The 27,788-nt window shown below is 39.8% G+C and overlaps 1 protein-coding gene across 1 annotated transcript; it reads right to left on the reverse strand.

The window, feature by feature from the left end:
* Positions 1 to 227: 227 nt before the first annotated feature.
* LOC18421636 (serine/threonine-protein phosphatase BSL3) lies at positions 228 to 26,079 on the reverse strand. Its single transcript, XM_011630337.3, has 21 exons — positions 24,994 to 26,079; positions 24,547 to 24,607; positions 23,961 to 24,039; positions 23,732 to 23,811; positions 23,532 to 23,626; positions 23,339 to 23,438; positions 20,491 to 20,560; positions 17,684 to 17,785; positions 17,513 to 17,594; positions 15,876 to 16,055; positions 5,952 to 6,222; positions 5,534 to 5,777; positions 5,219 to 5,389; positions 3,946 to 4,184; positions 3,365 to 3,449; positions 3,142 to 3,240; positions 2,863 to 3,062; positions 2,678 to 2,753; positions 1,591 to 1,726; positions 1,340 to 1,479; positions 228 to 1,200 (listed from the first exon to the last, which is right to left on the reverse strand). Exons 1-21 carry the CDS (start codon positions 25,433 to 25,435, stop codon positions 1,117 to 1,119), a joined length of 3,036 nt encoding a protein of 1,011 aa, XP_011628639.1. The 5' UTR covers positions 25,436 to 26,079; the 3' UTR covers positions 228 to 1,116.
* Positions 26,080 to 27,788: the final 1,709 nt, after the last annotated feature.

Below are 27,788 nucleotides of genomic sequence, written 5' to 3' on the forward strand. Positions count from 1 at the left end.
CCACATGCCTTCACATTTTACAAGATCCTCGCATCTTGCCACCTCATCCCTGTAGGGTTTTAGGATCCATAAAAGCCAGTTATAGCCCATAGCGGCTACCCTGTGGCCATTACAAAGGAAATAACCATGGCGAATCTTCTATTTTCCTTTAAAATAACAGATACAACAGGCATTTTAACTTAAAAATATAATTTTTAAAATCCAAAAAAAAAAAAACACACAAAAAGGGGTATAATATTAGGCATTTCCTCAAGCATAGTCCCCCCATCACAAACCCATGTAACATCATCTTATTATGGCACAAAAATCAAATGAAAGATGGCAATGAAGCATACAGTTAAAAGCACAATCACAAGTATATGCTCCTATGTTTCTGTCTCTGTGTCTCTCTCTCTCCATTGATTCACCCACGATGAGTGAAACCACAATCAGCACCATCTGTTGAAGCCAAGCCCCGCAGAAATACACACTTCTCAGGTGATCATCGAACAGGTCCAGGATAATCAAAGTCTCTTTCTCTTCACACAAAACTTACATTGTACAAGTGCACAACAGGGCTACATATTGAACAGCACTGCACACCGGAAACTATTCTATGGTACATGATCCAATATTTGATACTCCGATGAGCCAATAAAGGTCTTTTTCTCAAGTGAGAGAGAAAAAAGGGGCAAAGGAAAAAAGAATTAACCTATTTTGTAATGGAAACATCAAAATAGAAGAAACAGCATATGCATGGCTGCACGTGGCTCAATATACAGCGGCAACCTCTCACAAACTTTTGCAACCAACCAACCAGCCCCAGTTAAAAAACACCTAGCTATCTACCTAGCACACAAACCATCCAGCCACTTTCTAAACTTTAAACCACCATCTTTGATGCCGCCGCTCTTTTCTAGGAAGTAACTAAAATCACCTGTGCCTTGACATGTATGAGAAGAGGAATGATCGATGGACACTCACTGGTCAGGACAGCAGCAGGAAGAAGGGCAACAGGCCTCATCATGCCACGGTTGTTTGACAAAGGATGTACTTCCTTTTTCCAATTCTCAAACAACACACCATGACATCCTCGATCCACCGCATCGCAGGGAAGAGAACCAGCACATAATAATATCAAATCCAAGCAAGAGAACCCCGATCTGTACCAGATTGTGGACGGCCTCTGGTTGGCGTTGGCGGTCGGTGAGCATTGAGCTCCTGTGATTACCAAACAATCAACAAATGGCAAAACCAGTTATGGCAGAGCCACAAAACGAAAAAGAAAAAGAAAAAGAAAAAAGAAAAATGTGTGAGAGCCCTAAGCACGCATGATTACTAGTTTATCAAGACACTGCACCTGCATCCATGTATCCTCGATATGATGCTCAGGAGATGTTTCTGGTGACGTAATGGCCGGGGGCACAGGATGTATGAGTTTGGGAACCACAACAAGGTCTCTCCCCAATACCAATATGGCTCCTGCATTATTTGCTGTACCTGCAGCACCCACAACATGCAACCAAAAGTGAATAAACAGTCAATCGAGGAACTTGCACCAGTCTCATCAACAATTGCAGAGATTGAGTTATTGTGAAAAGAGCAACGAACCACAATAATTGGTTGCTGAGAAGAGCGTTATGAGATGCCCCTGGGCAAAACGTTCGAATCCATCCATCACACATTCATGTGCACGTACAATCAACTGGAGATCATTATTATTGCAAAATTCCATGACACGATCAGGCTGCAATGCAAGTTCTTCTAGTTAAGAGATGCATTGGATTGAGAAACCTCTGGAAACACTCATGCAATAAAATAAAACACAAAACTAAACCTCTGGAAAAACTCATGCAATAAAATAAAACACAAAACTACATTCCTTATTTTCACATTGAAGTGCACTATGAATGCATAGACTAGGTTCACTTCTGAGAAAGGGACTGGGGTCGTGGTGGTAGCATCCCCAGACCCTAGTCACCACATTGTGGTTTCCAATCCCACCGCTAACACCACCCCACTAATGCCTTCAAAAGGCTTAACTCCTAATCTACTTCAAAAAACGGGTAGGGGCCTGTCTTCCCCACTGAATTACCCAAAAACAACTAGGTTCACTTCTCTAATTCCATCGCATTGACATCTTTCGATTAGATTACTCCCAAGACAAAAACTTCAAATCTATCGGCATCTAACCTCTTAAAAAAGATTGACTGCTGTTTCTATGACATTTCTGAGAATTACAAAAAGAAATCGCCTTTGTATCATTGTAATCTTCTCTACCATCAATACAATGCCAACTTTTATCAAAAAAAAAAGAAATCCGGCTACCCACAGGTTGTGCACTCTTTAGGGTTCCCAAAAGGTACTTTCTCTGACGATTTCTACACAAAATTGGGTGTACAGTGGAATGAAAAGAAACATACTTTCCATTGGCATCAACTTATTACTCCTTTTTTTTTCACTGATTTGTTGTATACAAACTTGTTCCATTAACAAAACCTACTAATAATCCACTCCACTTTTTCTTTCTATACCTAACCATGAAATATAATGCCAAAACTCCAAAAAAAAGTCCTGACAATAAGGATGCCTATCTAGAATTCCGACACATCTATAAAACTGACTGCTGTTAATACTAAAAAATTCAATGCTCATAACCCCAAACAGATAGAGACGTTAATAAATATAGATTACAGACCCCAAATGTAACCAGACCAGGGCCTCGGGCATTTGGACGCAGTCCTTCAACACTATCATTCTCTGTTGGGTCAGACCTGTGACAAAACGCAACATCGGAAACAAGAAGAGATCCATCTTATGAGCAAATGCTGAGAGGGGTAATTTGAATGAACAAGAGCAATTCAAAAAAGAGGGTTCAATTACCATAGTAGATCCATAAGAACCACTGAGCCTGCTTCCATGGAGATGGGACGTTGAATGTTTTCAATCTGCTCCACATGATTTATGGACCGCCCAATGCCACCATGCATGCAAATGATTTTCTTCTCAATTAGAGCAGCCAAAGGAAGCCAGTTGAATAACCTGTTTATACGGTGCCAAACCCAAATTCCATCCCTCTCACCCTGCAATCATGGAAGTTGAGAAAATTCAAACTGCAAATGGGTTGTGCAAATAGAAAGGATGGGAATTTTTAGATAATACCATGCGCTCAATACACTCAATCCGAAAACCAAACAAGGCATTAATGTCTGCTGCTTCATGGTTCCCACGAATCAAATGCACGTTATGCGGATACTCGACCTAAAAGTACCAAGCAATAAAAGAAATTGGGAATGACGGAGAATCAATTGCCATTCTCAAAAACCAAAGGTAACCACTTAGAACAATGGATTCTATACAATGTGAACTCATGTTCACATGCTACCTTCAGAGCAAGCAGAAGAGTAATAGTTTCCAAACTGTGTTGCCCCCGGTCGACGTAATCACCCAAGAAGAGATAATCGATATAACTGCATAGAAGTAAAAATAATGAACAAAAATGAAATCAGAAAACATAGGAACTAGGCATGTCTAAAGATGAATCAGAACAACTACATTATAGTCATATCAACAAAAAAGTAGCATTCACCATCAGAGGAAGATCATAAAACTGATAGAAGTCGAATGCTTCCGAGTTTTAAAGATCGTGAAGAAATTTGAACTTTGAAATTGAGGTACAAAGACCCAAGTAGTAGCCATTACAACAGAAACTATAGCAATGGTTTATCAAAACCACCCTACGTAGTTAACTATCCAGTATCCACGCTACAATCATTTCAAAACCTTCAGGTCCAAATAATCAAATGGGAAAGGGAGATTTTATGGATAGCACAAACAAATAAAACAATCACTCTACTCACATAAAACGAAAAAATTTCATAAAACGATTCATGTACAAATGGAACAAAAGCAACTTGACAAAAAATGTTCAACTATGAGCATGATGGATGAACATGGCAGACTTACGTTATATCTCCTGCTGTAGATGGAGATCCATACTCATCAAATAAGCGCATAAGGTCTCCAAATTGACCATGCAAATCACCGAAAATCTTGACAGGAGCTTTAATTTGTAAAACACTAGGTTCACAAGAAAATATTCGCTCTGCAGTATCACAAAGATCTGCGATTTCGTTGCAATCTAAAAAGAACTGCCTGCGCACAGGAGGCTTCCAACCCCGAGGTTTCAGAAGATGTGCAATAACCTGAAACCCAGAACAAAAATAATCCACGTCATAGGAACTATGAGTATCAGATAACATTAACGGATGCATTCATTTGTGATACAGATACAATATGCAACAAGTTCAGATCCAACCTATTCTAATCAGGCTCGTCATTTGACTCAGGATACTTGAGCCAAATGACAAAAACAACCCTCCTTTTTTAGAATCTGAAACCCGGAAGATTTTCTTTTTTGATAAAGAACTGGAACAAGATTTTTTCAATAAAAAAAAATACATTGCTTGTTTCTAACACTGAACTAGCAGCGGTAGACTCGTCATTTGGCTTAGGCCTCCTTGCCCTAGGCCAATGATGAAACCACCCCTCTTTGTTGGGGTTAGGAACCCAAAACAATAAATGTTACTAAGAAAAACATGTTCCGTGTTCCTAACCACGAACAAGCAGGCCGTTTAGCTCCAGCCACTTAAGTAGTCGCCAAATTACCAAAATACCCCTCTTGCTGCAGATTCTAAACCCAGCAAAGGGGCAGTTTGAGGAATTTTAACAAAATAGTTGAGGAGGCACCTAAGTGAAAGGAACTGTATATAGTAACCACTTTGTGCTAAATTAGTTGATTTAACCATCTCATTTATTTCTTCAAGTGGTTTGACCATTTTAGTGATATATTCAGTTTTTCCGTTTTCTTTCTTATTTTTTCCTTTTTCATGTTTTCTTTTAGGGCGGTTTTTTATTTTTTTTGAGGGGGGGGAGGGAAGGGGAGGGAAGAGGAGGGTTTGGGTTTGGGGGGTGAAGGGGGAGAGACGAGGGAATTGCGCCTCATGCTTTCAGTAATGTATTTTCTGAGAGAACTAAGAAGCTTTCATGTTATGCCTTCAGGATTATGGTTTTGTCTAAATAAAAGGTCTCAATGTACTTAGGTGCTCAAAGACAGTACTCAGAGATAATTCCTGACATATGTTATTTGGAATCCTTCAAACAAGAACAGCACAAAAAAATTATTCTCCCATCTTGCATTTCATCTCATTCAGCCCATCTGCAAGAGTAAAATAAGTACCTTTTTAGGTACACTATTAATAGACATCTGCCTATCTAATAGCTTCCTAGCTGCATTTGCACTCTCTGGCGTCCCATAACTAACACGTCTTCCTTCATTTTCAAACTGGTCAATAGAAAGCTGCCTGACCATACCTCCCAAAGCTCCTCCAGTTTCTGCAGCTACCACAACCTGAAGAAATGTACAAAAAGAAAACAAATAAAACAGCAACTCTGATATGATGCATGCAAACAATCAAAAGAATATCAACAGCCAAGTTCTAGATAGAAAAAATAAGGCATTCATAGAGTAACAGAGTTACTAAGGCGAACTGACAGCTCTGTGATGAAGTCGAACTCCTGTTGGTGGTACATTATTGGTAATAACAGAATCTGGTGACTTTGCAGGGGCAGAAAGTTGTTTCCCACTGGGTGTTGCCTCTGCCCCACGATCCCTATCTGGGAGCTGCTCTACCTCTCCATTACTCTGTCGGGCTTTGGCAGCAGCTAATGCCGCACTAATAGCTTCGGCTTCTGCTGCCGAAGCTTCAACTAAGGATTCCACACCTTTGCTCAATCTCCTGCATCATATAAAATAGAATACAATGTTATGAAACATGTTATAACACTATGACCCTATGAGAGAGAGAGAGAGAGAGAGAGAGAGAGAGAGAATCCTCAAGGACTTTCACCCACCATTCACAACAAAAAAATGTCATTTTAAATTTTTTTAACCACTTACAGGGCTAGCTCACCTTCCTTGAAGCACAGCATTTTCTGTGCTTATATCCGTGTACATATCCCCATTAATTGGAGGAGCAACAGGACTTCCCAGCACGACAGCACCATCAGGAACCGCCTCAGGAATCACATGCCGGGCCCTTTCATCAGCATACACATATCTTCCTGGACTTCTCCCCGCCTGAGCATTGGAAGCTGCTGCTGCGGCAGCAGCATGTGAAGCTGCAGTCGTCGTTTCAGCTGCAGCCAGATCTTCAGCAACAAGCAGATCATCGAGCAAGACACCTGAAAAAGAATAGCATATGTTCCGAGTTTCCAGGTCATAAGATCCGATGTTTCTTTACGTATATGAGACAACTCCTTACAATACGACAATTTAAAACATCCAAAAAGGTCAAAACACATGAAATTATCAAACAAGGAACATAGAAAAGCTACACAACAGAAAAATCTGATGCACAGGTCACTTCATGATATCATTGAATGGATTGCAGTCTCACAAATCCAATAATAATCCACCTTAGCATTAGATAGCCTTTTTTCCAATACAATAACATTCAATTACATCATAAATTTTCCAATTTCCCAAAAAAAAAATGGAAGTAGGAGAATTCATCATTTGCAAGGGTTAAATCTAAAAATAGCCCCTTGGGGGCATAAGCTTACAAGTGATCATCCCCCTGCAAATTGGAGATGAGGAGGTGGCAGAATTTGGCACAACTGAAGAAGCCAAAATCCTACATCCAGGGACCCAGATACAAGCAGTCGATGCATAGGGCTGAGAAAAGAGCCGCAAGAATGCCTCAGGTTGGAGGAGATATTTTGGCAACAAAGATCAAGGATTCAATGGATCAGAGAGGAGGATAAGAAAACAAAGTTATTCCATGCTTCAGCAAGCAGCAGAAGAAGTAATAAAATTCATAGCATTCAGATTGCAGGGAAACAATAATCTAAGGTTCAGATGAGGATGTAGAGCGATTGATAGTGGATCATTTTCAGGATCGTTTTACAGCTCTTAAAACACCATGCCGAAGTGCTCTATCCAGTTTTACATAGATATGACAACGAGTGTCATATCTCATACTTGTCTAAAGCGTCAAGTGCCTTGGCGTAAAAAGCGAACATAGAAAGACAGGCCTCTAAAAATACTATTTTGAATAAGATAATTCTCATATATCTAATATAACTTTCTATCATACTCAATATAAAGTAAAAGGGGAGGAGTTGTAGAGCACGGGGTTCTTGTTCGAGTGGTATTAAGTTCAATTTTCATCAGTGTTTGGGTACTTTTTAGTTTAAATAAGATAACGATGATACCTTATAGGACCCCATTTCTATGTGGCCAAGCCCGCATATGTAGAAATGCGGGCATCTAAATAAATCTATTTTTGAGATGGATTTTAAGATTTAATTTTTAAGGACATGTAATCTCTAACATGGAGATCATGAATATGAATAAATAAATAAATTTTAGAAACTAGAAATAATAATTCTAGTAAGAAAACACTTGAACCATTAGTTTCCATTGTTTTTAGATGGAATACCTACTTGCATCCATCTTTAAGATGGATGCATTACACTTTCTGGGCCGTATATGTACAAATGCGGTCCAGACCGCATGAAACAATTTTCCTACCTTATATAATAATATATTTTATTATTGCATTACACATAAGATAGTGTCGGAGTGGTAGAGCTCGGGAAACGCCCAAGAAGCCCAAGGTTCAATTCCCACATATAGACATGTGTCAAAGTGTCAACACGTGTCGACACACAATGCCAAGTTCAACTTGATGTATCAAGGAAACACTAGCTCTATCAAAGAGATATCATTTCCAAAAATGTCTTGAGAAAGTGTTGCATGGTTCGGACACCCTTCCAAAGAGGACTAAGTGAGGAAAGTGGTATTCACGGTTGGTAGAGATAAGGACCCAAGCCCAAATGCTACCCATAGCTTTCTTTCGAGAGTGTCGAGATATGATTCGAGAAGAATTGCTGCTGCTTTTGCTTCATATGCTTCATAAGTTCTTAGATTTGCAGCCAAAGGCATAAATGACTTATAGGACTTAAAGGTGATTAGTTTAATAGGTGGGGTTTACAAGATACTAAGGCTGCTAGCCTCTCACCTCAAAGAAGCCACAGATCAGATAATATCTCCTCCTCATCCATATTCATGAATGACAAACAGATTTTCTTTGGGGCTTTGAAAGACCACGAGTGTATATATTCCCAACAAGGAGAAAAGAAACTAGGCATAATATGCAAACTTGACTTCGAAAAACCCTATGATCACATGGCCTTGGATTTTCTTAGATGACAGACTGAGCTTAATGGATTTTGCGGTAAATTGGAGGGAATGGATTACAACTTGCCCTTCCCCAACAAATTTCACAGTTTAACCAATGGTTCACCAAAAGGACTCTTATCGAGTAGCAAGGAGTATCACGTAGGAAGACACTTTCTCGCTCTTTCTATTTGCAACAATAGGGGAGTGTATGTAGCCAAATGCTCGATGGGGTTTACCAATGTGCCAGGACTCACCTCGTCCAAGGGACTCGCCCCTTGGCCGAGGCGATTTGCTCGGCCGAGTCCTGCACAGGCCCAAACAGCCATAAAAAAAGAAGGAAAGAATGTGGAAAATAAAAAAAGAAAGAAAAATTATAGCTATTATAGCTGAGGACTTCAGCCAATCTATTTCGTGCATATTCAACTACAGGCATGGAGAGCTATTATAGCTGAGGACTTCAGCCAATCTATTTCGTGCATATTCAACTACAGGCATCTCCATGGCTTTAAAAGTAGACCCGGGGCCCGATTATAACCCACCATTAATATGCTGACAATTACCTTCATTTTTTGTGGGGCCAGCCAGTAGGAAGTTGACAACCTTCTTCTCTTTCTTACGTGTTTCGAGTTTTCCATGGGTTTTAAAGTCAACCTCACCAAATCCAAAATGATTGGTGTTGCTTTGGATCTCAAAGTCACCCAGGAATTCGCAGATAGTTGGGGTTGCCAGGTAAAATCTCTACCGCCTACCTACTTGGGTGGCCTTTGTATTAGAAAACCGAAGAAAAGATTGTGGTCCCACATCATGCATAAGGTAGACCACAGGCTTGCCAGATGGAAAGGATGCTTCTTATCCTCAGCAGGTAGGCTCACTCTTATCAAGGCCACCCTCACCAATATCCCGGTATACCAAATGTCGCTTTTTCATATGCTGGCAGCTGTGACTCTCCGCCTCGAACAGCTCATGCAAAGATTCTTTTGGTTGGGCGACACTACAACTCACAAGTTCCACCTTGTATCGTGAGACAAACTTTGCCAGCAAAAGCGCCTTGGGGTCTCGGCATCCTAAATCTAAGGAAACATAATACAGCCCTACTTGGTAAATGGTGGTGGCGTGTCGCTACACTAGGAGACCAACTATGGATGCAGGTCCTTCGGCAACAAATATCGCCTCGAACCTTCCTTGTGGCTGCCTGATTGCACGGCCAACAACAGATCATCAGGAAGTTGCAAATCCATTCTCTCATCTTTCAACCTATTCGAAAACCTCTTCGGTTCCATCCTAGGGAAGGACGTCGAATTAAGTTCTGGTCTGACCTTTGGATTGGCCATACCTCTCTCAAAGACCTCCACCCTTTCCTCATTTGGCCTGGCCCATAACGAAGTGGTGTTCATCACCAACGAACTGACCATCACTGGCCCCTCAAGAACCTGGAACCCAACTTTTAAAAGACCCCTCAATGACTCTAAAACAGCATAATTTCTTAGCCTGGCTGCCACCCTCCATTCTACTTCGATGCACATCAGGGTAGTGACCTTATCATTTGTACCCCGAGCCCTTCCGAGGTTTTCTCAGTCTATTCCTTTTTTTTGAGAAAGTTAACTTTTGTATTGCTAAGAGAAGTTAGATTACAGATGTGTGGTAATCCAAGAGAGCCTTCTAGGCGGTTCTCTCGGTAAATAATAGGTCAGCAGACGTTTTACAAAAAATGGGCTTATATACCTACCCGATTACAAAGGAGTTACAGTAGGTTCACAAAAAATTGGGCTTATAGAATTGCTCGATTACAATGAGATGTTCTACGTTGTGTCCCTCTGTGGTCCAGAGCAAAAAAGGAGATGGGTGTGGTCTTCTTCTTGTGTCCTAGCCCCGTCTTTCACTAGAAGATCGACGAACTTGTTGGATGTCCTCCAGATATGCTTCCATGACCATGAGAAGACCATATCCCTGCAAATGTAAGCAATTTCATCAAAAATCGAAGCTAGGTACCATGGAGGTGATGCCGTCCCGGTTGCCTAGGAGATAATATTGTGTGCGTCTCCTTCTGCTAACAAGTGTGGTCCCCAAGAATGGTTGAAGCTTTTGAGACCTAACAACAGGGCCATGGCTTCAATGTATTGAGAATCTTTATGGCCTAGATGCTCAGAATAGGTGAAGAGAATATTGCGATGATGGTCTCTAAAGACACCTCTGGCTCCTATTGGGCCGGGGTTCCCCAAAGAGCAACCATCGAAATTGAGCTTGATGGTGCACTCTGGAGGTGGCAGCCAGTTGTTTGGTCTTTGCACCTTTCGTGGTTGGTGGTAGAGTATGTTTTCCCATTGGCTGAGAAAGGTGTTTGTTGAAATGCCCGAGAAAACCCTATGGTTGGATGCCCAAAAAGTTACTAGAGAAGTAACCTTGTGGTAAAGTGTTGGTACTTGGAGTTTGTGACCTTGGAATATTCTAGTATTCCTTTCTACCCAGATCACCCATATGGAAGTGACGATGGCGGCCTTCCATAAGGTTCATTCGGCCTTCAGCCAATGTCACGCATGTTCCGAGGAAATTAGGGCCTTGACCGTAGGTGGAGTAACCCATTAGAAACCAAACAGTTGCAATAATTGACTCCAAAGGTTGTGAGCTAGCTTGCAGTGGATGAAGAGGCATGGATTTGATTCCTCCTCGCTCAAACACATGGCACATCTGTTGGGGATTGGCATCCCTCTCTTTTGAAGCTGGTCCACTGTGAGTGCCCGTTGAGAACCAGCAATCCAGTTGAAAGTCTAAACTTTGGGAGGGGCAATTGTGGACCAGACCTTATAAAGGACAGAGGTAGGATTAAGAGGAAATGTCAGGGGTTGAATGAGTCTTTTGTAAAACAAGGCCACCGAGAAAGTACCAGAGGGGGCTAGAGTCCATACCATGGAGTCCCTCCCTTGTATAGAGATGAAGATGGAATGTAAAGCTGTTGAGAGTGACAAGAAGTGGCCGGTTTCCTCGTCTGAGAGATTTCTTTTGAACAAGGGGTTCCAAACTCTTCGGCCTCTTGACAGTACCATTTCCTCTGCGATAGTAGAGTGTTTATTTGAGGTAAGAGAGTAAAGGGAGGGAAAAAGGTCCCTTAGCGGAGTGTGTCCTAGCCAAAGATCTGACCAGAAGCACACTCTTGTTCCTTCTCTTGGATAGAATCTGATGAATTTTTTGAACTGTGAGAGGGAGGAGGCACCCAAACTCCCTCCGAAATCCTATATTTGCTGCGTATGACCTGAGCCCAGAGGGAGTCTGTCTAAAGGGCTAGGCGCCACCACTATTTCCCTAAAAGGCCCAACTTATGTTTTCTAAGGGTCCTAATCCCTAGCCCACCCTGAAGTTTGGGTAAGCAAATCTTGTCCCACAGTATTAGGTGGTATTTGGTTCTCTCGGCCTGTCCTGACCAAAGGAAATTCCTCATTAGTTGGCCACCGAGGTTGGCATGTGGAAAAGAGACATGAGGTAGACCGGAGCATTTGCCAAGGTTGCTTTTATCAAGGTGATACGGCCAGCCATGGAGAGGTATCCCCCTTTCCACCCTGCCAGATGCCTGTCAACCTTGTCTATCACATGGGACCACTATCTCTTTTTTTGTTTCCCCAATCCCAAGGGTAGACCAAGGTATGTTGTGGGAAGTTCCTCCACTTTGCATTCTCAATTTGGGATAAGCACTCTGATTTCAGCATTCGTGAGTGCCACTCCCCTCATCTTTGATTTTACCATGTTAACTTTGACCCTGTAACCACTTGGAAGCATTTGAGATAAAGCCCCAGATTATCAATTTCTTCTGGCGAGGTATCAAGGAACACCAAATGTCATCTGCATATTGCACATGAGACACTGTTGGGCCTTGGGGACTGCTCTTGAATTCAATAAGGAGACCTTCCTAGCACAAACGGGAGATTGAACGGCTGAAGACTTCTGCTGTAATGGCGAACGGGAAAGGGGAGAGTGGATCCCCTTGGCGTAGCCCCCTCGAGGATGGGAAAAAACCTTTTGGGGTTCCATTGATGAGAATCGAGAAGTGAGGATAAGAGTAGCAACCTCTCATCCACTCTCTCCAAAGGTCCCAGAATCCTGTTCTAGCCATTGATTCGTTCAGAATCGAGCAATCAACATGGTCGTACGCTTTCTCCCAGTCTATCTTGAAGATAAGACCAGGCTTCTTGGACATGTGCCTTGAGTGAAATCACTCGTGTGCTACTAAGCGCCGTCTAGGATTTGCCTGTCTTTGATGAAAGTTGTCTGTGACTGTGACATGATTAAAGGAAGGACTTGTTGTAGCCTTGAGGCCAAAACCTAGGCCAAAATTTTGTAAGAGGAATTGAGCAAGCTGATCGAACAAAAGTCCTTTAGTTCCTCTGCCCCTTCGACCTTGGGGACTAAGGCTATGAAAGTGGCGTTGATGGATTTGTGGAGGATTCCCTGATGGAAGAATTCCTCGAAAAACCTTAAGAAGTCTGGACGGAAGGTTTCCCAAACAAATTTAAAGGGTGTTACGGAAAACCCGTCTGGACCGAGGTCTTTGTCTTTGGCAAAAAAATTTAAGGTTTCCCAAAAAATAGCCTTTAAGATTTCTTCTTCCAAGAAAGGTTGCTCTAGCTAGAGTGCCCGGTCTTCAGGAAGGGTTAAGAAATCAATATTCGACATCCTCGGTCTTGGGCCCGAGGGGGCAGCATATAGGGTCTGGAAGAAATCAAGGATGGCCTTATTCCTCACTCCAGTTTCTCCATGGGACCTTGTTTTGTACTTACATAGACCTCTGTAGTGTTGATTTCGTATACGGTTCCCCTTAGGAGACCCTTTATATTTCTGTACAAAGCTCCCTTTCTTGGAGATGCAATTTTTGTACAGAGCTCTAGGATTGTAGGAAGCCTCATTTTTTACCTGCTGTACTCCTTTTCTCTTTAATAGTATAGAACTGTTAACCTCTTCAAAAAAGAAAAGAAAGAAAAAATGCAGTAAAGGCAAAAACAAGCTTAAAAAGTTCAAACAAGAGTAAAAAAGTAGAGAAAATGGATTTAAAAAAAAAAAAAGATTTACAGTATTGGACATTTAAAAAATCCAAAAAGAAGGAAAATATAACCACATTTTTATAATTTTTTTAATTTTTTGAAATTTTTTATATGCCCCGAGTTGTACACACAATTCGGGGGTGAACAAGGATGAGTGGACTCAGCTAAGTCTCGGTATATGCAGGGCTTTTGATAGGATTTAAAGCTTCTCTGAGAGAGCCTAAAATCACTCGTATGCAATATGAAGATGACATTGTGTTATTCTGGGAACCATCATAACAGATGTGGATAGCACGGTTGTTCTCGTGATGTTTTGAAGTGTTAGAGGGAATGAGAGTAAACACAAACAAAACTAAGATCACAGTGTTATAGTGCAGTAGATGTGCCCTGCATAGAGTCAGAGAGAGAAATTGGATGTAAACATAGTCTCATGGAAAACAAAGTTTCTGTCCTTGTGGGGAAGGATCACCGTAATCAAAGCATCACTTTCTAACCTCCCAGTCTATTCAATGTCCTTTGCTAGTTCTGTCCTCCATTTCTAATAGAATAAGAAAACAGCTGAGCAAACTTTTTGTGGAATGGTTCCTCTGAAATACATAGGATCCATTTGGTTGATATGGAAATGGTCTGTAAATCAAAAGTTTAGGGGTGTTAGAGGTACAAAAGATTAAGGAAACAATAAGGTATTATTGGGAAAGTGGTGATGGAAATCCATAGAAGCTACACAACTACTATGACCTCAGGTAGTTACATAAAAATATGGATCTCAGCCATGTCTGGCACATGAAGAGGCGGAAACAGTGTCAGATCAGAGATTCACAATACAATAAGAAGCAAGTTTTTAAGGATATGCGGTTCAAGGATAGACATTAAAAGATCGATTCCCAACTTTTTTTTTAATCTCGTCCCAATGATTTTTGGGATAACCTCCAAGCCCAACGCAACAATTTGAACAGTTGAGAGTGAGGGGGCCTCGGCAGTCCAGACTCCTAGTTTGAGAAGGGATCTAATCTAGGAGAAGGGAATTTGAAGCGCTCACAACACTGATATAGGAACTGCAAAACTTTTATTTTACACCAAGGAAAACCGTGCCATATGGATGCTATCGGCAAAGGTATGTTCTTGGTAATACACATATGTCAAGACTTTGGAGTTTGGACTATCATACCAAAGACACAAGTTCTAGCTGGTTTATGGCTTTGAACAAGTTGTTAGTAATAGATCATCTCATGAATATGTCCATTCCTATACCCAACAGGTGCGTCAAGTGTAAGAGCCACACAAAATCTGCAAAACACATTCCTTCCTTATGAGTTTGCCAACAAAGAAATCATCTGCTGTTATTAATTCAGCAATGGATGTCCCTCGATGCAGATATAATCCTACTTTCCAGATGATATACCATGACATACTTAGGCTGTTCGAAAAAATAAGGTCGACGGTCATTCGCTGGGCTAAGTTGAGAAAGGAATTTTGGGGGCTTTCAGTTCTAAAAACAATGGCAGTCTATCACATGGAGTAAAATATGGCTAGTGAAATATAGTGCACAATGCGTTCCACCTACCCAAGAAGCTTTTAAACCAGTAAAGTGAAGATAATCTTTAAAGAAAAATGTATTTTACATTTTGCCTTGGCAAATGATGATGACTACCCCAACCTAAAAGTGATTAGCAGCAAAGGGCAATGGTAACTGAAGTCTATTGATTTTGGAGTGAGAGACAAATAATGCATAATGGCACGTGTACGTGCAGGTTTGTGTTTGTGGCACTTGTGCATGGGTTGCACATGTGCATAAATACATGTATATTAAGTACATATTGCACATGCATAAATGCATTAGCTTGCATGTATCAAGTACATGGGTTGCACATGTGCACAAATACATGTATATTAAGTACATATTTCACATGTGCATAAATGCATTAGCATGCATGTATCAAGTAGATGTACACATAAGCATGTACATGTGCATTAGGGGAGGGGTGTATGTGTTTGGAGGTCATTACCCAGAACATGCAGCCTATGAGCCCTAGGGAAGTTTACCCATTACTCACTCCCAGTCATGTTCACCACTCACTTCCACACAAGACCACTGATGGCAGCAGGTATGAAGGCTTATGCAGTTAAGCAGGCTAGGTTTCACAGCCATCCCAATGGAAAACCCTATGAATGACATCAACAACTAGAGTAAACGGTAACAACCGGGGACATGGAAAAATTACCAATTTTTTTGTGTTTTCCATGCGATTTTGAAGTATCCAACACAGATACAGCACTCGTGATTGTCAAATGTATCTGGCATTTACAAGGGCGGACTTGCACGGCTACTCAAATATTTCTGAGTTCATCCCAACAACAATACTCAAAGTGAGCAGCAAGTTGAGTAACACAACTACAAGAATTGCAATTATACCGAAGCAAAAATTGAAGAACTTCACTTTCATGACAGTCTTAGGGAACTTAGAGATGGCATATTATTATTTTTATAGGGGATAGAAAACAGCATCTGACACAAGCTATGCTAGAAATGAGAGCACGGCAACAGGAACTAATGAGCTTATCAGTTTATAAATGAGGCAGGTTACAAGTCAAGTGAAGAAAGAACATCGATAGTAAAGCCTTACCACCACGAAGTCCACCATAAATAAAAATCAAGTCACCAACAGCAGCTGCTGCATGCCTACAGCGTCTCGTTAGCTCAACAGAAGCATCCCCTCCAGCAGCATCAGCACTGTATCTACCTGTTCTGGGGGTTGTCACAACAGACTTGGTATCGCACCAAACCCCAGCTGCAGTATCCAACACTGAACAAGTAGAAATGGGTCAGAGATTCAGAACCGCATGCTAACTACCCCATTCAGAAAAGCCAAAAAAGGTAGATGCAGATAAATTTCGAAAGGCAAGCAGGCATGACATGTGGTAAGTCTTTCTTTTATCATCAAAGGAAAATCTATTGAGTGTTCATGAAGAGCAGTAATTTATTCAATTGTCAGCAGAATAAGATGGTGAAAACTATCCTTAAGACACCAACTTTCCTTAAGTCCTAAAAAATCCAAACCTGCCCACAATAAACTGCATAAGTATTTGAAAAGAAACATAGACCTATAAGAGCACAACTGAAAAGCTTATGTAACCCAAAGTCCAATCATGGATTGCTGATGAGTATGCATCAAAAGTCCTTGTTTGGCCTAAACAAACACTTGTTGAAGAAAAATTTCTTAGATCCGCTCCATATGGGATTCAAGGGTCAATGCACCGCAATGGTAGCACAAAAATAACATAAATTAAAATTTTAAGAAAAGAAACATATAGACAATTTTCTAGAACTTAATAATATATCTTGTCTCTTGAATGTACCATGTCTTTTGATAATTAGCATATATAACATATAACCTTTCTAACCCTCAATCCAAGTGACAGTTCCAAAACAAGAGAACTGAAATTCTTTCACAATGATGTGAGAGACATGAAGAGAATATTTTTACAACGGAACCTAAAATGAAGAAGGTTTCTCTGCATTGAGCTACATCAAATATCGTTTCATGACCTTGAATGCAATTAACAAATTATTTGGAGAACCCAATCAAAGGGTAATAGATATTCCAGATGTTGCAGAATCCATACAATGATTGCATTTGCAGCAATACATAGTTTAGTCAGACATATTTGTGTAAAATAAGAAAAAAGGATGTTACAACCCCTAGAATGTATGTCTACTCTTCAATGTTTCTTGAACATTACTTTTGCAACAGAAAACCAGTAAAGTGTACACTCAGGTAGCACAAAACTTCCATAATGCAATGTCACGGAAATTTAGCCATACTTAGAAACCTCCACTCCAATCAAACAAACAATCATGAACCTAACAAAGCCAATAGTTATAAGAAGATCAGTTGTAAGCAAGGTACTAACTCAGTAACTGACTAGATTCAACTAGGCGACTGTACTTGGCAAAGTTAGAATCAGCACAGAATATCCTATAACTTGCCATTCCCTAACCACTACAACATTAAGCAACCACCACAATATTACGCATATGTAAAACCAACTCTGTAGTGTGGACCATTAGCCCCCCTACATGCCAAATTCAAATAATTCCCTGCCCTATTCAAAAGCAAAAAGAAAAAGAAAAAAATATTTTGCGGTTCATATTCTGTTAAAAAAAAAAAAAATCCAGATCGTTGACTACATTTTAAGACACTCCAAAATTACATGAGCAAATCAGAACTGCCTTTACAAGCATTAAGTGTATTTAAGACACCTGCAACACTGGAGGAGTCCTCTACCATTCGTCCGCCACCAAGTGCTCCACCAGATACATGGAGTCGGGCATTCACAAAAACCTGAATGCAAGAACAGATGCCCACAAGTTACTCCCAATATCAATCAAGAGCATTATTAACAAGAATAAAAAACATAACACGAAACTCACAGCTGCATGCTGGTATCTAGGAGATGGTGATACACCAGGGGCAATAGCCCATTCCCACCTGCCATCTCTATGCTTTGCGAGGCCATAAGCACTAGCCAAAGGCTACAAGTAAAGATGAAAAGTAAGAATAAGAAACACATTATCACATGAACCAATGATATCTACAGATGATATAGCAAGTTATCTAGTTCAAACATTCATACCTCTGAAATAATAATAACAAAGAAGAAATTTACAAACCACCTTTCAGGTGATTTTTTATCGGTGCCAAGAACTTTCATGCAGAAAACAAGAGTATGCAAAGATACAATAAAGCCAACGTTTTTTTTCTCTATAATTTGTTAATAAATATGCTAAGGTTTTTTCAAAGTTGCCGCCTTAAGTAATTGCTAAGGGTTTCTCATCTTTGTTTAGAGCAGTGAAAAAAAAATCAAGTGAGTCGACTTGTACTCAACGAACTACTCTGACTCAGCAATCGGGGTATATGTATTTTACTTGTAATTAATCATAATTAGTTCAGAATCCATTCAAGCTTTGTCTAAGAGGCAAGCTCTGAGCCCAAGCCATGTTTTAAGAAATTGGTTTTGAAGGATCACATTCTTCCCAAAAAATAAACTCCAACTACCTTTCAATAATAATAATAATAAACTCCAACTACATTTTTCCTTAACATCCACTTAAAATTATAAAATAGAATTCTCTCACACACCTATGACCATTAAACTTTATACTTTATAACCATGCCCTATGTAATGGCAAAAGCCTTTGTTGTTCTATGCAAATGTTTCAAATGCACCTAAGCTCATTGTCCATGCCATCATTGCAGGCTCTGATAAAAGAACATCGGAAAGATAAAAAGGACAAATTCTAAAAAATTAGCTAACACAAATGACATTCAAGTGGAACAGGTAACTAAGCCCAAAGACTAAGGATGTCAGGCCATTTGAGATATTAACTACGCAAACATAACTTTGGGGCCATTTAGATGGTGTACAAGTCGCGGATGGCACAAGTTTATAAGGGCGGCACACTCCAATTAGCATTTGATGCATGGCCAATAGTTCCGGAAAACCAGCCATTCTTGTAAAAAAATGCCACTTATTGCAGAAAGGGCACAACTTAAAAAGCTATTTTGCCCCCATCAGCAATAAAGGCAATTTGATGCCATGAATTGTATGCGACATCCAAACAGGACCTTATTGTCCAAGTGGATTTGGAGAAAGTGCAAGTTGGAGGATTATTTCTACAAGGCCTTTAGGGATCAGTTACATGACCGATGAGAGAAAGAACCTTCAAGATATGGAATCGATGAACAAGGAGAAGTATTACCAGTCAATGAACAGGTTATGGGAGGAAGACAGAGAGACAAGAAATCGTGCTCTTTGAGTTGAGAGGCATACAGATTTTCTCAACATGACTCCATGTATTATAAACTTTCTGGTTGGATGTAGCACGTCCAAGAAAAAAGGTTTGGAGAAAACAGGCACAGATTTATGTTTCCATGTTTGGCATGCAACAACAAAACTCTCACAATTGATCATTAGCATGGTGGAGTGGTTGTCTTCACAGGGAATGATATTTCACAATATACAACTCTCATGCAAGGATGCAAAGGAGGAGACAGACCATATGTTGGTCCTGTGTAACTATGGCAGGGAAGTATGGTAAGCTATGTTAATATGCTTTACTACTGGTTGGATAGTGCCAGATATAACTCATTGTTATTATAAGTTCTAGTTCTAGGAGGTATGAGCTGGACAAAGGTGCTTTAGTTTGACTAACATTTGACAAATTCAGAATGAAAGGAATACCCAAGTTTTTTGAAGTTGCATTAAAGATTCTCCATTGCACTTCAGTAAGCACTCATTTGAGGGGCCTAAGTCCTAATTAAGGTTCTTCCACAAAATTCAAAACCCAAAGTTGGTAACAGCTCACCCTGAGGTAAGTCTATTCCACTAGAAATACTGTACTTTTCACAAGATCTGGAGAGAAATGTCAACCCTAAAAATATTTTCTTTTCTCAAAACGTTGTTAATAATACAGAGGAGGCTGGTCAGAAATGCTGAAGACTGGTTAGAATTGCCAAAGATTCACCAAGACTCAGACAAGCACGGACAAGTCTTCTGAATCCAAGTCAGAGCTTTTTCCGTATCAGACCCACAATGAGTCACAAGTCGGCTTAGCAAAGGATTATGTTATTCCATTCAATAGCAAAACAACGCATTCAGATAACAAGCTGAAATCAGGCACCAAAAAACAATGAGACATCCAATATGACAATCATGACAGTTTAAACAACGAAACATCCAATATGATGATCATCACAGTTTTTTTTTTTTAATCTTATAATCATAATATTTTTTCCTTAATTTATTTTTGTGAAAAGGCAATCGTAATTCTGCTGAAGAAAATTGTATCCAAAATAGTAAGTATTTTTTTTTTTTTTAATGTTAACGAATAAGGTTACAAAACCAATTTGGAATAAATATGCTTATCACTTAAAAGTCCAACTAACATACCTACTTCAGGAAAGCACAAGATATTCATATCCATCAAATACATTGTCAAATACCTGACTAACCCAATAACATGCCCAACTTCTTTTGAATTTTTATTATTCAATGAATAGTAACATTTGGACCAATATAGTAAGTAACATTCCAGTAATTCTAATGAATCAACAACCAAAATGAATCATTTTGTTCAGTCAGACACAGAAAGTTGTCAGGAAGCTTCAATCACAGTTAAATGCACTAAGAAACTGATTCCATGCTCATAAATTCTTCAGATAGAGAATTTGTCTGTACCACGCTATTTGCATCCCTTCCTCCACAAAGCAGGAGTAGACCATCAGAGCGAGCACTAGCAGTTGCATACCTGCTCAATAATCACACATAAGCTAACATGGTTGCGATAAAAATCAAACTCATATTAAAGCATGATAAATTAGAAATTTAGAATATTGAAATTTTTAACTGAACATTTGCGCAAAGGGGAGAACAACTGAGAACCTACAGCATGGCAAGTAGCCAACAGCCATTGCAGTTGAAGAACAGAAAAATGCATGGACAACTGACTTCTTAAAGTACCAATAACCACCAAATAGGCTTGCAACAGAAACAATAATAAACATGTGGGTTAACACAAGTAGCATTTATAGTTCAAAACTTTGAAAAGCTATCTAACAATATAAACCATATGTAACACCAAAAAAGAGTGAAATCAGTAACAACACTGAAACGCTTGACTTGTTAAATGCCAAATGTCATGGATTTTTTCACTCTGGTCAATCCAACAACAAGGTATCAACATTTATCTGCTTAGCATGTCATGCAACCTTGGAGGATGACAAAAAAGAAAAAAACATATTCAAGTACTTGCTATTGCTTTAATAAAGTACTAGCAGAATCATGATTCCAGTGAAGGTAGCTCCACTGCCAAATTGCTTCAGTTTGCCTGGTCTAAAACTTAGTGTAGGATGGACTCGAATTTGGACAACGTTTCCACTCCCAAAACTAACCCCTCATCATCTAATGCTCCTTTCTTACCAAGGTTCTACTAGTCACTACATCTTAAATATATGGTAATCACTTATCCCCTACCACAACTTCCAATTCATCTTTATCTCTTCCCACACAAATCCCTCTTCTTTCCATTGCTCCATATCCTAAGTTCCTCTATCCTCTCTCTATCACTCCTTTTTTACCCCTCCTTCTATTGCTCTACCTTCTATTACTTACTCTCTTCTTCTCCCTCCCCCCCTTTCGTCCATCACCTACTGGTTGCAGGCCAGTTTTTTTTTTTCTCCTGTTGAGAACCTGAAGTGTAGGCTGCCACCAGTTGTGTGATGAGCACCCAGTCTGTGGGCTGCCACACATCTCGTTTTCTATATCTTCAAGGTCTCGAGCTCCCGAATGGTGGGTCCCCAAACCTTCGTGAATTTTTTTTTTCTAATTATAGAGTACCCCTATGTGGGGTGCCTTAACCTCATGCCGTGTGACATGCATATTTCAAGATAGAAGCCATGTGTCAGAAAATTATTCCCAATAAATAGCAATTTTCTAACAAATCCTGCTACAGTCTACCCATTTGTTTCCCTAAATAAGTGGGGAATCAAATTTATACAGCTACTATTAACATTAATATGCTTTTCATAACGCACTAAGCATCCTCAAGTTAGTTGCCTCTGTTCCCGTCTAATAACACTAAGGAAGTTACCTTTGACTCTTACGGGCCTACGAGAGACTGCAAGAACAGCCTGAGACTCGTCAGCAGAACGTGGCTTCTGTCTTGGACGAGCCACAGTTGTTCACCAGCCCAACATATATCTTACGGACTTTACCCAGTCTGTAAGATTATCTTTGGATATTAGCTTCGACTGCTGGGCTACACTTTGTCCTGCTGAGCACTATGTCCAGGCTTAGGTATTTTTCTTTACACCTTTCACGACTGCAATTTCGTTCTCCATATGTTTTCCTTTGTAGTTAACATTCCACAAAGTCTGTCATGTGCGATAGAACCCACTACCTCACGTCTTCAGTTATTCTTAACTACCAAATTTACCAAACATATGATCATATAAATAATTCAACCATCCACAAATAATCATTTCTTACTTTTTTACTTCTCATATATAGGATGATGCCTTCCAATTTCCGTTTCACATGTTCTTTTTTGATAATCTATTTCTCCTTTCTCTGTAACCTCAGATCTCCACATAGTAATGCATGACGGGCTTATTTTGTTTTTACTAATCACATATGTTATGATTTATATCTTGTAACCATGATCAAGATCTAGGTACTCTTATCAGGTGTCAGCGATCTGTATTTCATTCTTGGATACCACCAACATAACAACATTCAGTCATTTACTCATTTATTAACCCATGATGATCTTCTAGTTTTCAATGTTCCAGAACAAAATACAGCCTCCCATGTTATTTCCATTTTCTATTTTATAAACGCTTCAGTCGTGGGGTATTCAATCAAGGATTTCATTCTAGGGGTATTCAATCAACACTCAATTGATCCGTCTTATTTGGCAGCCCTCAAATCAACGAGGAAATTTACCAAGTCTTCAATGCCTTATCCATCAACCATAAACCACTTCATGATAAGATCAACATTTTACAACCTTCCCAAGTACAACTGTGTTATACATTAGTGATCCAGTTGCACCCAATAGCCGACAATGCAGCTTTGCACTCAACCCGAACCCATATTTTTTCAAAACAAAACAAGGATTAAAGCAATATACAAACCAACATCCACTATCTAAGACCAAATACTGTCATGATGATCATGTTTTATAATTAACAAAGGAAAACAAAGTCTAAGAATGTTTCCACTTTGAAACATGGCAGAGAAAAAAAAAAGCCCAGATTGCTGGATGAAAGATCTAGAATTAATGGGAGCATTTCTTTCCTTTTGTTGTATTAACAGGAGAGTTTACTACTTTATTTTGGTACACTTGTTTCATTAATAAAATCTACTTTTCAATGATTACAAAGAGTGAATATAAAAAATGCTAGTATGACCGCATGTATTCCAATAGCCTAGATGTTGTTTGGACTTTGGAACATGTATGACATGCACAGACACCGCACTACGTTCAAAATGTATTCAAAACAAATAAGGCCCATGGACAACTCACATGCATGGAGGGGGGCCTTCTCCCTCTGGCTCCAATTTTCGCCATTCATATGGCTTCGCAGCTGTGTCCAATGCCCAAACATCTGCTAAAGGACGTTTTCCTATAAATAAAAAGAAAAACATGCAATGAAGGTTACTTCACCTGATCAGGTCAAAAGGATGTGCAATCGAAGAAAATAAGAACAATGCCCTACCATCATTTCCACCAATGGCCAAAAGAAACCGCTGCCCTACCAAAGCCATCACATGTCCATAACGCGGCCCTGGGCCAGGACCTTGCACAACTACCCTGATCGACATGGAAATCCATTTCAATAAGAACCCAAAAAAAAAAATTACAAACAAAAACAACAAGAAAAGGTAAAGAGAGTGCAAACCGATCGGACAATACAACCTATGCCACCGTGGTCTCTGTTGCGTCAAATCGAGAACATGTAGGTCCTCTGCAGATAAACCAGCTGGACCTATGCCACCCTGCGTTGTAATTGACCCAAAAAAGAAATGTTGGTTGGTTGAAGTTGCTTATAATCCTTCTTTCTAAGCTACAAAGAGTCCTCCCCAGCTAACAGAATATGGATATGGAAATAATATTTAGCAAACTCATTAGCTAACTGTATAGTTACCTGAATGACTACCATAGTACCCACAGCAGTAGCCACATGTGCAGCCCGGGGTGAAGGCTGCTCTCCAAGTGGAGTGAGTCTACAATAACAAAGTTCACAAAAAGCACAAAAGACCACTAAGTTTCCATTGGGATAAATGAAGTAGCAACATGTAATGCTTGCCTGACCTAAAAAATATTTGAGTTAATTCAAGCTCAAAGAAGCTTAAAGATAAAGAGAACTTAGGATTTTTGAATTTTCAAATTATATGAAATTGATTGTTTCTCAGCAACATAGGTGAAATTGGAACATTAGATGGGACTGTCTGACAATGAGCAGTCCCACCGGGGAAGAGAACGGCAAGAGAGAGAGATGATTTAAAAGTAAGAAAGGCATAAAGACAAACTATTGTACTCACTAAAACCTTACTAATTGCTATTTCTATGAAACTAAAAACGGTAAGGCAGGGCCTCATCTCACATACAAATTATTTTGTATTGTTTCTATTTCTGGATACTAATTTAGTGAACAAGCTTTGAGGAGCAGCTTCTCCCATTTATACATGATAGCAATTTGGGGCTGAACACCAGCTTGTTAGGAAGATTACCTCGACCATTTATTAGACAAGACATCATAACAGTGAACATCAGCAGTTGCGCCTGCTAAACCTGCACGAAGAACATTCTCATAAAGATAGGAGCAGAATTATTTTTCATCATAAACAAAATGGTGCATTGTACAATATGAACAAGGAGGACGCCAATCTATCACGGATGGATGTTTATGCGCTCTCCATTATTTTGTTTTTGTTCATCATCTTTTAGTGAATGCAGCACCAAAGCAAAATGATAAGCGATGTAGCAATTGAAAGCTTGAAAGACATATTCAAGCATATGTAATTTGGGAGGAGATGCAAGGACATCAAAGACAATAAACTACTACATTTACCCATTGAGAAGACATAGATTTAGATTAACAGATTGGAGAGAGACAGAGAGAGACAGAGAGAGACAGAGAGAGAGAGAGAGAGAGAGAGAGAGAAAGAGAAACTTACGGATGCCAGCATTTCCACCGGATGAAGGGGGTCCAGAGGGGGCTGTAGAAGAGGAATTGCCCTCCAGGGCAGTTGCACCTCCGAAGAGGATGAGCCTCGGCCCAATATACCCGGGGGTTCCCTCTTCTCCAACGGCAGCAACAGCAGTGAGGGTGTGGCCACATCTGGGGCCAGGGCCGTCCTCTTTCTTCTCAATGATGGCGTTCACCACGCTGTATGTCGGGGCCGGCCTTGGACCCATCACGCTCGCTGCCGCCTGTAGCTGTGGAGATGAGGGCGCTGCTGCAGCAGCGGATGATGATGGCAGTGAAGGGGTTTGCTGCTCTTGTTGTTCATGCTCCTGCTCTGCTTGCTGTTGATGTTCATCAACAGCAGGAGAAGAGCTGTGATCTCGTGGCTGCTGCTGCTCGTTCTCTGTCCCCATGGTTGAATCCACGTCCATGTTGTTGATGATGATGACGATGATATCAGTGGCCTTTGCCTCCTGTCCTCTTCCTTCTTCTCAATCAAACAAAGATGATAATGGAAGGAAGAGGGCATTTTCTAAGACAGGATAATTCACTGCTACCCATTAATGAAATAATTGAATCTTTCTCCTGTACCTCAAAACCCTCTTTCCATGAAAGAAAGAGAAGGTCAAGATTCAATTCTTCAATTGGAATGATGGATTTGATTGGGTCAATCGCCCACACAAAACGCAGAAAATTGATGACGGTAAGAAGGCTCCCGCAAAGTAGAGGGTAGATCAGGAGACTGATTATTGGATTAGGGTGGATGAAGAAGAAGACCCAAGCTACGGCGGAGGAGTGACGTCCTCTGGATCACAACAACACAAGGGCCAAGCGAGCGAGACCTACCTCTCTCTTTCTCTCTCTACACAACCAACGAACAAACGAACACGGCCGAAGAGGAGGCCTATCAAAACCGCCGCCCTCTTTCTTTTCTTTTTACCACCCTCGAATCGAAGAGAAACAGGAGCAGGAATGAACAACAAACACACGAAGTGGACGAGAAAATCTCAATGCCCGAAAATACCCGTTCCACCCCCACCTCTTCTCTCTCTACTTCTTCCACCACTACTATTGTTTGTTCTCTATGTATGTATGTATGTATATGTGTCTCTCTCCACCGGGGGCTACGTTTTGCTCGTCTCAAGTTCAATTTATTTTTTTATCTTACCTTTTCATCAAGTTTACCATGCATTATTATTACAACACACGCGTCACTAAAGTTGGTTAAAATTAAAATAGGAAATAGTTCAAGTTCTGAACAATCAAACTAAAGCGCAATGCAAAAATTCATTATAATATATTATTTTGATGTTGAAAAACCCTCAAATCGTTCGTCTTAACCACGGGATGTATAATGTGAGAAAAAAATTATCTTGTAATATATTATGTTGACTGTTAATTTTTAATATTTAAAAATATTTATAGATTTATATTATTTTTTGAATTTTAAATATTATAATTAAATATAAAATATATTTTTAGGCCATCACAAATATTCTTACTGATTAAAAACAAATATGCTTGTTTAGAGCCCCAACCTTACACAAACTACACCCTTAACATACTGAAGATCCCATGCATGTATGTATGTATGGGTAGGTCCGTCTCCCTTCCGCTTACGGCCATCCTTGTCGTTAACCGTAAAAATGTGGTGACACCGTCAGTTGGTGTCCGTGCTGACGGACGGCGCGATGGAAGAGAGGTTAAGCGGTTTCGTAGGCTACGCTACCTCACCGCCAACCCATCCATCCATCCATCCATCCATCTATTGCTGACGTCCCCTCACTCGAGCCAGTAGAATAAACGGAAATAAATAATATCAATCCGGTCCATGTCTATTTTGCTTTTATCTTCTATTGTTTTTGAATGAGACCCATGTCAACTATTCAATAACTGAAGCTCGCGCAGTTTGACATAGTGCTGCGACCCTACTCTAGTCGCCATCTTTGTATTGTAACATATAACGCATTCATCATCTAGCATCTCTGTCATGATTCCCTAACCCTTCATCAACAAATTTGTTGCACTTGGAGCTCCGAAATTGTGATGCTTCTCAATTTTTTTAGGGATGAATCAAGCTCCATTATCGACTTTAAATTTCATTCCTATGTAACTTTGTCAAAAAAAAAAAATCAAATAAATAGCTTGAAAGAAAAATCAAAATTGTGATTAACATATAGGGCTCCACTGCAAATTGCCATGAAGTACTTGATTAATGAAAAAGTTACTAAAACAAGCCTGACTTTTTCAACAATTTAATAGTTTACCTTTTCCAACCAATGGTCCTCTATTTTTCGATTGATATTTTTAAAATAAATAAAAATATATATGTAAACGTTAAGTAGTTCATCTTCTACATTTATTTTGATAAATTTATCTTGATTTATTGATTAATTGAAGAAGACAATATATTTAGGCAAATGATAATACTTAATCACAAGTAATTCAAGTGGCCTTGGAAAGATACAATTAGAACAACAAGCTCGATATCGTACTTCTCCCAATCCCAAAAAAATTAAGTAAAATTAAAAGTTTTTAATTTTGTTCACTTTACCATTTTTCTAAATACTAATATTAGTTTTATGTGATATGGTCATGTTCAGGTGCTCACACTATAGAGCATTTTATTATTGTACTCGACAAATTTTTTACTCTTATATCCCTTATTTTGTACACGGATAAATTTACAAGTGTGCTTTTTGTTTTTATGATAGATGCGATATCATTCATATGAGGTGTGACATCACCAACATGTAACATTAGATGCCACTAGTGTGCTATATG

Source organism: Amborella trichopoda, chromosome 3, assembly GCF_054954075.1.
Source record: "Amborella trichopoda isolate Santa Cruz 75 chromosome 3, AtrichopodaSantaCruz75HAP2 v2.0, whole genome shotgun sequence".
In the NCBI taxonomy this organism is placed as follows: domain Eukaryota; kingdom Viridiplantae; phylum Streptophyta; class Magnoliopsida; order Amborellales; family Amborellaceae; genus Amborella; species Amborella trichopoda.

Excerpts from the sequence above, each read along its gene's own strand:
- LOC18421636 (XM_011630337.3), bottom strand. The coding sequence starts at position 25,435 with ATGGACGTGGATTCAACCATGGGGACAGAGAACGAGCAGCAGCAGCCA. Across the intron at positions 24,040-24,546 it reads TTGTCTAATAAATGGTCGAG|ACTCACTCCACTTGGAGAGC; the intron begins GTAATCTTCCTA and ends TTGTTATTGTAG. Across the intron at positions 17,595-17,683 it reads CTAGATACCAGCATGCAGCT|GTTTTTGTGAATGCCCGACT; the intron begins GTGAGTTTCGTG and ends TCTTGCATTCAG.